Below are 12,199 nucleotides of genomic sequence, written 5' to 3'. Positions count from 1 at the left end.
TTTGTTTACTGAGAAAGAGTTGAAATTGAGTCTAGCATGCACCAAGCAATCCTTTCAAACACGTTTACGTCATTTTGAGCATCCCTGCAAAACATTCTTTGTTACAGAAGTTTTTCTTTGGGTTGTTTTTGTTCGCTAAACTCCTCTCAGTGTCGCTTTTCTGTTACATGCCACAGAAGGCGAGGGGCGAGTGAGGCCTGTCACATGAAACAGGAAGGCACTCCTCAACACTCGAGAGTGCTTTGTCCCACAGGAAACAGTGGAAATCTGCCTGACGCTTCAGGAGGGGGGAAAAAAACCCATATTGTGGTGATGTGCAGTAGCGATGAATATAGAGGAGATTGCCATAATCAGTGCAGACATGTGTCACCTCCCGCAGGGCAAAAAAAGTCTTTTGGTTTAAACAAGGTATATAAATGTTTTTGTCAAGTAAAATATTCAAACCTATTGCGCCTCTTATCCTGCTGTTAGTTTTATTCTACATAGATATTGAATAATCTGATTATAGGATCCAAAACCTGCTTGCCTAGAAACATTTTGTCAATTTATGGAAGAAAAAAATGTTGCCCATAGTTAGCAACCTAAATTCATAGATTAACGTGCCCTACAAATGTATTTAACCCGGTGATTCAGTACTTTGCAGTGACCGAATCGTCTTAGAAATGATTTAACATCTTAGACGATCTGGATTTTGGGATTTATTTATTTATGCATTGGCTGCTTTCCATGCCCTTATCCTTGAGGGGTAGCACTGAGTGTTTGTGTGACTGTGACCATGGCTTTTTTTTTTCTGAATAAATGGATTGTCTGTTGATTTGCATGAGGGGAAAATAACTAAATCTTAACTACAAGAAAGTCCAAAGGGGGGTGATCGTATACCTGTGAATGGGTTATGATTTAGGTAGACTGTGTGAAGCCAGATCAGATAAAAATAAAAAAAAAATCACTGCCCAAGATATATTTTCTTATTATTTTCATGCTTTCGTGTAGTAATAAAACGAAAAGTAATATGACATGTCTTTTTTTTTTTAAACAAGCAACAACAACATATTAAGTTTACTGTGTAAATGTGAAACTTAAATGACTAGTTGAATACTCAATTGCTGAGCTGCTCAGTTTCATTCTTAATAGCTTAGTCAAAAGGTGACATGCACATTGCAGACATTGTGATGTCTGATTAATGCAGGAGAACTTGAAGCAGCTTGAAGTTTACTCATAGCTCATTATAAAGCGTAAAGATGATAAATCGGCTATGTTTTGTTTCTCATTCAGTCTTTTCAGATTTAGAGTTTTTTAACCAGTCCTTTAGAGTTAAGAGTTTGGGCTATCATTTAGATCATACACCCATCAAGTCGATATGATTTAACTGCTGGTTGTTCAAAAACTGGTGGAAGCTGAGAGCCGACACAGACATGTGAAGGCATGTATTGATATGTTTTACCTTTCAGCTCATACTTTATGTGTTCAGTGCTATGTCAGACACTAATCATAGTAAACAGAAATTTGGCAGGCACAGACACGAGTCCAATGCTAGCTCCAACTCACAGTCTGGGCTGGTCAACAAGGAAATGTAGTGTCAGCAGAGCAGGCTTTGTAGCAATAGAGAGGGTAAAGATTCATCCATAAACACTCCATTGTTTTTATTGTAATCTGTGTCATTCATATTTCACTGTTGAGCACTTGTATTCAGTTTTCCCCTCACTGCCTTCCTTCTCCTTTCAGATGATATTGACGGTGTACCTCAGCGACGGGGAGCAGGCCGTGACTGAGGTGCCCATCACCCCTGAAACAACGTGCCGCGATGTCGTCGAGTTCTGTAAAGAGCCCGGCGAGAGCGGCTGCCATCTGGCCGAGGTGTGGAGAGGCAACGGTAAGACCCATTTGAAGCTTTCTCACGGACCTGCTGACGTGCTTAATATTCAGAACAGGGAGCGCTGCCTTTCTTATAGGAAGCAGCATCCAGTTGGCTGCCACGTTAAAGAGAAAGAACAGCGGTTGTCTCTTGTAAATGCCTGAAGGTGAAGTAATCTGAAACCCCATTATTGCTGAGCCAGACACTTCATTTGCATGCACAAGAATTTCATTTTCTCAAACAGTAGCCTTTAGCTTTCTTTATTAATGTAAAAACAAGCACTTTAAAAAAAAACGAGTTGAGGGGCTGAATGAGGCCGTGCATGCTTACCTGAATGGAATAAAATAATTCACATAGCAAATTTTAATATGAGAAAAAGGGTTATGTGCCAGTGTACTTCACGCCCCTGTCACAACAGATTCCACTCGGTCCCATCACCATCGCTGTGCTGACACACCCTTTGTTATCAGCGGTTTTTAAAGGCCTACTGCTCAGTTGAAAACAGCATTCCAGTAAAACGCTTTATTGACCTCACGTTATGCAGTCATGTGAGGCCTGACAATGCAACTGGCTGCCCCAAAACCCTCCTAAAACCTCTCTACCTACTGTCTCGGTCTCAATCTTTTTCAGTTCTGCATACACATTATGCTGTAAATATTCATCTCTATCAGTGGACTCTTCCTCGGGGTATCATCATTTTAATTCTGAGATTGTCTGTATGGCTACGATGTAAACAGAAATAGCATAAAGTGAATTATTCACACACATAATCCCTGCAAATGTATGGAAGGTGGCATCACACTCAGAGACAAGCAGTTTGATGCCCTGCGTGATTAAGAAGCCCAACTAAAAATGAGGAGTCTGGGAGAAAGAAAATCTTTGAAGTAGGAGAGACTAGAAAGGGTTTGTTTTTTTTGTTTTTTCAATTGCTGTGGTGATTATTATTATTATTTTTTTTTAATTTGTGCTTCAAGAAATAATTTCACAACTTGGAAAAAATGCTTTTTTTCCCTGAATTTAAAAGTGTGTTAATGTGTAAAGTAATACTTAGTTTGGGAAAGTGAGAAACAGCATACATATCCAAGAAATTATTTACCACATACCCTGCAAGTAAAATATCCAGTGAGCAGCAGTTGTCTGGATGAAAGTGCCTCGTTGATGCCACAGGTCAAAGCAGAATGGCCAGACTGCTTTGAGCTGATAGGAAGGCATATCGATATGGAGCAAAAACTGTGAGGCATGTTTCCCGCACCTTGTTGAATCTGAGCCTTGAACATTTAAGGCAGCTCTGAAGACAAAAGAGGGTCCAACCCAGTACTAGCAGAGTGTAACTAATGATGTGCCGACTGACTGTATAACAAGTTAATCACTGAGCTTTAGAGTTAAGTGTTTTTTGTTCATTTAAGTACCAGGCTAGCTGAAAATCAGTGTACCTATTGTAAATGACTGAACCTGGTCGACCTTTCCTTAACTTTTCAGAGCGAGCAATCCCCTTTGAGCACATGATGTATGAACACATGCAGAAATGGGGACCTCGGAAGCAAGAAGTCAAATTCTTCCTCCGGCACGAAGATTCACCAACTGAGAGCAGCGATCAAGGTGTGTGCTGTCTGCTGCTTTCTCTGCTCTGTGTGCTTGTTTTTTCACACAGAAGGCTGAACAGTAGAGGGTGGAGTCGATAGCTGTCGGGAAATTCTTGGCATCTGTTCTGCCTTCCTTGTAATGAAGACTGGTGTCACTTGGTGTTTTTTCTTTCTGTTTTCTTCTGCCACGTCTAGTCTAGCCAAGCCGTTTTCAGACTTTACACATCAAAAAAGCCCAGATTTCTCTCTGTTTTTGTTTTCTCCTTTTTTGGAGCTTTGTAAATATTAGTTTAGCCTTTCTTAAAATAGGTGAAGTGTCGTTATGTTCTTAAAAGCTTTGTAGAATTAAAAAAGCAAAGGTTGTTCAGAGGGGAATATCAATGGAATAACTGGTTTGCCAGCTATCCCACGCACATTAATTACATTGTCTTTCTGTCTGGATAGAGCAGAGCCACATAAACAGCTATGTGTAACATCCACTCTTAAGTATTATCAGCCTGAGTCTGTAATGTTTTAACTACAAGTTACCTGGTGGTCTTCCCGATCATGTTTACATTGGCTATAAACTACCAAATAAAAGCTGAGGTCATTCTTTCCTGTTTTGTTTTTTTTGTTTTGTTTTTTTTTAAATTACAGAAAAGAGGGCAGTTTTCTGTCCTCTGCTGTGAATTTTTATACATTTATTAAAAGTATGAGGTAGGTGGCTTTAGTTAGCAGTGCTTGTCCCAGTTCTTAAAGCCCCCTGTCATGTGCAATCATACCAGTGAACTTTAAGACGATTTCAGACAATGGTGGTTGTCTCTGAATCTTCACTTGCGTGCGGTACCTTCGTCTTTGCACTCCTGCACTCTTGAGTGTCGCACTAGTACACTGCATGTCTGTATTGGGTTTTTCGGATTTTATTTATTTATGGTGACTGCTTCTTTCCCCCCCCCCCCCTTTTTTTTTTTTTCAGGGAGTCAGCAGTCTCAGGAGCAAATGAGTCGCAGAAGTGGAAATACTGGAGACAAGCACAATGAGAATGGGGTGAGAATTAATGTTGAAATATCTGTCTCTGTGTAGTGTTCTTTAACATTTTCCCTATAGTTCACAGTACAAGATAGAAGTATAAAACACACTAGAAATGAAACGGGAGTACATGTGTCTTTGTTTTGGGGGTTTTGGTCATGCTTCACCGTAATAATATGATTTTAACTCCAAACTCAGAGGATCATCTCTGCTCTGGTGTGGCAGGGCTGTTCCTTTTCCACACACTGTTGGCGTTTTCCTGTCAGGTGTACCCATTGATGTACTCTTTGGCTTAAGGATGTGTGTACTAAGAGATGTGAATGACTTCGATAAGAGCAGCCTCTGGGAACAGCTTTCTCTCTCTGACCATCTGTCCCAGATTTCTCAACAAGAAAGTGTTGCGGTCAAGAAATTGTAACTAATTCAACCTTCAGGGTTGAAAGAAGGCTTTGTTTATTTTGTTTTCAAGAGCATAAAAGCACCCAGAAGCTATCCTCTGTATATTCTCCTAGAAAATGTGCAATTTTTAACTTTGTTTTTGTTGAGAAGATCTGTTTTGTCATCCATAGACTACATATACATAGCCCATTGTACTTAAAAATAAATTCTACAGTGAAATATCATTTCTCAGATTTAATTTGAGGTTTTTTGTCAGTATTAAAAGAACCGTGTGAGGTATAGTCCTTTTTACAGAACCAGTATTTAAAAGTAACTGGACACTGGGTGACTAAATGTTTCCTGCATGTTGTTTTATGCACAAAAGGCCGGCTTTTTTTTTCTTAGATGTGTTTCCAGTTAGACCTAGATGGGTTTGAATGGATGTCAGTATGTGTAAAGAAGCAGATAAATCAAAGTGATTTGATTAGCCAGAATTAATGGTGAATTAATTACAGTCAAGAATGCACCAAGATGGAGTAATATCATGACAGAAGCTGAGAGGATTCGTCTTAAGATAGAAACCCTGGGTGAGCCTTAAATAATAGTAAGGCGGGTACAGTTTTCAAAAAAGCATTAAAAAAAAAAGCTTCTTTGAAAATGATGGATAGAAGAAAGGAACAACTCGAGCTCTGAAGCATCACCTCATCTGTCAAACATGGCGGTTTTGCTTCTGTTGTGATGAGGCTGCTAATGAAAGTGGCATGGTGGCGTTTATTGATAGTTTCCCTGCTGATAGAGGGAACAGGGCGAACGCAGATGTGTACCGAAGCTTTCAGATTATCTCTTTGGACAAAATGTAAACATTCAGCAGGTAAATTAAAATCTTCAAACAGCCCAAACATCTGAGTAATGAAGGACCTTTCATGGTCACGAGGTGAAGGGGGTGTTTGTGGATGGTTGCAGATATTATTTTTAAAACTTTGAGCACTCTGTGTTTAAAAGGCGTGTATTTCCTCCACAGCTCTTTGTATAATAAATAAACCTAAACTTGGCGCTTTAATCTACTGTGCTTTATTTTATTTCACGAGTAATGTGCTTAAGGAGAGAGCCTCAGAAATAAACAGTGTAATGCTTTAGAGTGTAGATATAGAAATTGACTATTGATCGGCACCAAATGACACACTCTGTATCATTAGTGTCACTACTGACCGAAAGAGACACTGAATGGCTCCTCCCATTCAAAGTACTGAGACTAACTTGTGTCCAAGTTTCTTCTTAATATCTGATTTAGAGGATTATATTAGTCGGCCCTCTGGATGATATAATGGTTGTTAAGAGGATCAGTGCTTTAGCTTTTCCACTTGCTGCTGCCCAAACCCCAGAGGCTTTCAGTCAGCCCAGCAGAGCTGATCATCATCATCATCTTAAAGAACAGCGATCCCTGTAGGGAATACTACGATTACAATTCATTTTTTTTATATCACCATTTTAGCTGCCATAAATGATAATTACAGCTCATTGGCACTACCCAGAAATGTAATTGAATTAGTCAAGACTAGTAAAATTACTAATAATTTCAGTGATTTTATTTTTTTCTCCCAGGCAACAATATCAAACTGCCTGTGACGCCAGTTTCTCGGTTGCTGTTTTTCCTTTGAAATCTCTTATAATTAATAGCTTAGGATTTGTAGGTTGTAGCTCAGGAGGCAGAGTGGGTCTAAGAGAGAGAGCCTTATCCCCGGGTGGTGTCCCGTTGCTGTTGGCTGTTAAACATATTGTTCTTATTTTATTAACAGACTAGTATTTCTGGGATCGACTAGCAAGGACAGCAATGTTTAAACGTCCAGACAACTAGTCGCACACATCCCCAGGAATTACTCCAGTGTTACCCTGATAAGACTTTACATTTGCAAGCAATTACAGTCGTTGTGGGCAAATGTATACAATTTGCAGATGGGTTTATGAAATCCTGCAGAACGGCATCCCTCATCAGCGTGCACTTGGCTGCTTTCGTCCCCTCTTCCTGCCGTCTGCTCAGTTGGGCGTTTCTCTCTCTTCGCCACACGAGAGAGTCGATTTCTCCCTCAGAGGAACTGTCACTGATGCAGTGTTGCTTGAGTGCATTTGAGCATGGCCGTGTTCATGTGCCAGTGGCTTCCCCCACTCTGCCCATCTCTATCTCGATTGAGTCATCATGCTGCCCTTCCAGCCTTTATGAGGCTTTCTAGACATCCTTATAACTAAAAGTCTTAACAAATGCCAAGGAGTAAAAGATTGTCTATGTGGGTGCACTACTGTTGCATTCTTTGAGTAAAGTAAAAGTTGAATTTACTCCCAGCAAGACGCATGTTTTTTCACGTCTCCTCTAACCAAACAGAGCAGTAGTTACAGGTATTGTTGTTGGTATTATTGTCCTCCCCACTACTTTAAATATGTGTTGGATCCAGCATCCATGCACTTGACACACGATATGCCTCTTACTAAGCTCTACTCGAGCCAGGATTCTACATTTTTCAGTCTGTTGTTGAAGGAAAAAAGGCACCATGACATTTCCTGCATCGTCTCCTCCCTCTCAGTGCTCTTTCCAAAGGCAAAGGCTGGGAGCATTTCAATATCGCTTGTAGTTTGGTGGAGCGTGTTCGCTCAGTATTCTGTTTAAAGGTAGTCGTCAGTGTTTTGAATCTAGAAATCCAAAACTCTGTAGGGAAAAGCCAGCCTGCCTTTATTCTGTGAGCTCTTGAAGAACACATGGGTGCCGAAATTTCAACTTCATGAAAACTCTTCTTGGAGGTGAAACCTTTTTTCTTTTCTTTTTTTTTTACCCCTCATTTAAATTTCTGTTCAGGCTCTCCGTCAGTAGTCGACAGTTTGCTGCATGGATCTGTGTCTCGGGTTTGGCTGCAGTAGCGTTTGGTTGTGCAGGGCTCTCTTCCACTTATCTTTTACAGCTGTAACACTTGGTTGAATAGCGAGCTATGATTTGTTACTTTTATATTTAAAAAAAAAAAAAAACTTAACACACCACATTGCTCTTTTGCATCTTATGTGACGGCGATTGTTTGAGAGTGACAAACACTGACAACAAACATGAGCAATAAGAAAACAACACAAACACACAAGTGAATTGCAGACTTCAGCTCATTCGATTGTGCTATGCATGTAAAATGTAATGGAAAGACACAGGCTGATCAGTCATTAAAAATGATCAATAGTACCGGCTTGTGTCGCCGCTCATTACAAAGCTTTGGGCTGACAGCTGACTCGAAGTTTCAAGAAGGTTTTCAGCTCTGAGCTTACAGACTTGTGGTGGTAGTAAACAGAAGTCTGAGTTACTAAACAGAGGGCAAAGTTGTATGTATTTATTTATTTGTTAAGGAATTTGATTATTAACTATTGGACACTAAGTTAGAGCAGTTTCAAATTTATAAACATACACATCTAAAGGAAAGTAAACGACTGAGATCTACAATTTTGCTGAAAAGAGTAGGGCAAACACAGTTAATTGATGTTCTTCATTCATATTCATCTTAAATATAAATTTAACATTTCCAAATTTGCCACTGCTAAACTGAACTTGTGCTTTGTGGGAATTAAAATGATAAAAATGATTTTTAAAAAAAAGATGGGTAAACATATTGGGGGATGCGAGGGGTACGTGAGGCATTGTGGTCTCTAATCTTTTCGTTTTTTTGACACATTGTAAGGATCTGCAATGACGCTGATTGGATTTCACTTTTTCCCCTTAGAGCTTCAGTTTCGTACACTTCATTTTCTTTTAAACTTTGTAATGCAATGAAGTAGCAAAGAATGAAGTTGTTTGTTTGTCTGCCAAACAATTCATTGTGCAGTGATGCCACAGTGACGTCAGTTACCGAGCTCTGTTTAACGATGAACATGATCAGTGTATTAATATAACAGCAAAATAAGAGCTTGTGCACATTTACAGTCCACCTAGTCATCAAAGAGTAAAGCTCTCCAGTGTTACTGGCCATCAACAACAGGTTATTTTATGTATGGAAACACAGCTTCCTCTAGCTAAACCTCTGGAACTCTTTGTTCTGGACAACCAGAGCTAAATGTAATAAACTGATTCATGTTTTTGTTTTGCTGTAACAAAACCGACTTCTGGTAATTTTGTGTGCTTGAGTAACGTGGCAGCCTCGTGTCTGGTCACAGCTCCACTCTTTTACTCCAGTAATGCCTTCATACGATACGAAGCTTATGCTGTGTGTATAAACACCAAATGACATGTTGCCCCTCAGAGGCTCGGGCCTACTGCCCACTAACTGATTCTCCATCATAATTAAGGTCCCATAATGATGCTGTTTTGGAGAAAGAGTCCCCAGCTCTCAGTACTGTGCAGTCTACTGCAGTTTTACCCTCTGGCTACTGAATCCAGACAGCTTTTAAAATCATTTCTGCAAATGGCTTTTTTTTTCTCTTTCTCTTCGTAACCTATTTCTCTGTGCTTAGTTTTTCAGCTTCTTTTTCTTATATAATATTTTTGGCTTATGTAATGTTGCAGGCCCGTATTATTCTGCATTTATTGACTTGAACTTTGTGTTATCATAGCAGAGTGCTATCAAACATTTACCTGAATATTGGTGTAAAAAAGCACAAAGGTATTTCTTAGAGATGTTGAACAACTCTGCTGTTAAATGTTAATGTTTTGGCTGAGAGTCGAGAATAATGTAATGTAATTTTGAGTCTGAATCAGTCACCTTTTAGTACAGGAATTATAAGTCATATTTTTCTTGTCAAATTAGCCTTTTTTCCTGATTTAAAATATTGTCATATGTGAGTTTTTATAAGGGAAAACCTTCATTAAACTCATTATTAATCATCAGTCTCAGTGGTTCAACATCAAGAGTAGTTGGGAAGATTTCAGTGTATTGACCAGTTCCTGTGTTGGTGTGTAGGTGGGCAGCCAGCGTGTGGAGCTCACGCTGTCGGAGCTGCAGGAGATGGCCACACGGCAGCAGCAGCAAATCGAGGCTCAGCAGCAGATGCTCGTTGCAAAGGTATCAGCAGCTTCATTCTCTTACCACGAATCCTTCCTCCAAATACAGTCATGGTCTTTTATGCAAAGTTTGTTTTATGCTAACAAAATGTGTTAATTGGAAGCACAAGTGAGTCCATGTTTCTCGTCTTTTTGCAGTTCATATTATGTTTGTGTTTCGGTAAAGTCGGTAAATGTTCTTATGCTGGGATGTGTTACTGAAAAATTGTTGCAGTAACTTAACTGAGTAACATAGCAGACCTGACAAATCATAGCCTTGGCCAGGGTTTGGCCTGATGGTGTGTCATTTAGTCCGATGCCACAGACGCAGCCTGGGCATTAGTTCAATCAAGTTCAGGACACAAAGCAGCCTTGGACCGCTCTGTCGGAGAGAAAGTGGAATGTTGTTGCACTCGTCTCATCCAAAGAGTCTGTCGTGACCTGAAATGGGGGCAAACCATTATGTAACGAATGAGATTGGATGCAGTGTGAGTCACGGTGCCAGGATTGTCCAGTCGGTCAGAAATTATACTCAAGTCTTTGCAGGAATTAGCGCTATTCACTAACCAGCTGCAGCTCCACATCATCAGGATTTTATCTGGAGTTGTGAAAAGCATCCTTGTGAATAATTATCAATAAAGACCTGCTTGACTTTCAGACAAGCAGGTCAAGTGCTTAGCTGAAAGTCCGTAGGGTGGAGTCAAGTTATTAGCTAATGCAAGAAAGCTTGGATAGTAAGCTGTAACCATACATTATATAGGTGCATCACACAGAGGCAGCTAGCTAGGCCTGTAATTAACCACAATGCGAGCCATATAATGTTGTGACATTGTCATTAAAAAGATACCAGTATAACAAACACAAGTTAAGAGGCCCATGTCAGTACCCGTTTGTGAGGTGTTGGTAATTTGGCATTTATTTTATAGTCCAGCTATTTGACAAATTACAGTACTGTGCAAGTCTCAAGTTGCCCATTATTTCTTAATATTTATAATTAGAAAGTGGTCTTGCACATTAGTGTTCTAGGCTTTCTGAAGGGCTTTCAATGTTTTGTCCATTCCTGTACCTGACCATTTTCATAATGTTTGTTTTGTTTGAACCACTTAACACCAACTTGTGAATCATTTAAACATAAAAAGCCACCTACAGTGGGGCAAAAAAGTATTTAGTCAGCCACCGATTGTGCAAGTTCCCCCACTTAAAATGATGACAGAGGTCAGTAATTTGCACCAGAGGTACACTTCAACTGTGAGAGACAGAATGTGAAAAAAAAATCCATGAATTCACATGGTAGGATTTGTAAAGAATTTATTTGTAAATCAGGGTGGAATATAAGTATTTGGTCACCTCAAACAAGGAAAATCTCTGGCTCTCACAGACCTGTAACGTCTTCTGTAAGAAGCTTTTCTGTCCCCCACTCGTTACCTGTATGAATGGCACCTGTTTGAACTCATCATCTGTATAAAAGACACCTGTCCACAGCCTCAAACAGTCAGACTCCAAACTCCGCCATGGCCAAGACCAAAGAGCTTTCGAAGGACACCAGGAAAAGTATTGTAGACCTGCACCAGACTGGGAAGAGTGAATCTACAATAGGCAAGCAGCTTGGTGTGAAAAAATCAACTGTGGGAGCAATCATCAGAAAATGGAAGACATACAAGACCACTGATAATCTCCCTCGATCTGGGGCTCCACGCAAGATCTCATCCCGTGGGGTCAAAATGATCATGAGAACGGTGAGCAAAGATCCCAGAACCACACGGGGGACCTGGTGAATGACCTGCAGAGAGCTGGGACCAAAGTAACAAAGGTCACCATCAGTAACACACTACAACGGCAGGGAATCAAATCCCGCAGTGCCAGACGTGTTCCGCTGCTGAAGCCAGTGCATGTCCAGGCCCGTCTGAAGTTTGCCAGAGAGCACATGGATGATACAGCAGAGGATTGGGAGAATGTCATGTGGTCAGATGAAACCAAAGTAGTTTATAAGATGGCGCCGGTGAGGTCGGCTGCCGTCACGACTGCTCCGACCACTTTTTCTTTGTCTTTGTTTTTTAAGTTAGTTTTCAGCGTTTCTAAATCGGCAAAATCATCACCATTGGGTACATTAGGTATGACAGTGACACTCTTGTTTCTATTGGTATACAATGTACTCACAATTCGAAGTTTTTAACTCCGGATCCGAGCTGGCCGAGTGAGATCTCGAGGGAGAACAAAGGGAAGCGGCGGCGGCCTAGAGGGAAGCGAGCCGGCGTCAGGAACAGGCTGAGAGCTCGTGCACACCGCACACCTCTGCCTAGCATCCTGCTCGCCAACGTCCAGTCACTGGAGAACAAGCTTGACGACCTCAGGGCCAGGATAAAGTTCCAGAGAGACATT

General features: G+C 40.5%; 1 protein-coding gene across 4 annotated transcripts in view; it reads left to right on the top strand.

Moving 5' to 3' along the window:
- The window catches only part of ppp1r13bb (protein phosphatase 1, regulatory subunit 13Bb), a 32,046-nt gene that overhangs the window by 5,425 nt on the left and 14,422 nt on the right, over window positions 1-12,199 (top strand). For all 4 annotated transcript variants that reach the window (XM_085382161.1, XM_085382158.1, XM_085382160.1 and 1 more), the window contains exons 3-6: window positions 1,723-1,870; window positions 3,332-3,451; window positions 4,391-4,461; window positions 9,741-9,842. In XM_085382161.1, the coding sequence (XP_085238287.1) occupies window positions 1,723-1,870; window positions 3,332-3,451; window positions 4,391-4,461; window positions 9,741-9,842 (441 nt within the window). The remainder of the gene's footprint in view (window positions 1-1,722; window positions 1,871-3,331; window positions 3,452-4,390; window positions 4,462-9,740; window positions 9,843-12,199) is intronic.

This window comes from Rhamphochromis longiceps, linkage group LG15, assembly GCF_057381845.1.
Source record: "Rhamphochromis longiceps isolate RC_006_pf linkage group LG15, R_longiceps_female_GT1.1, whole genome shotgun sequence".
Taxonomy (NCBI): Eukaryota; Metazoa; Chordata; class Actinopteri; order Cichliformes; family Cichlidae; genus Rhamphochromis; species Rhamphochromis longiceps.
The sequence above is the reverse complement of the archived record's forward strand: the minus strand, read 5'-3'. Positions and strand labels throughout refer to the sequence as shown.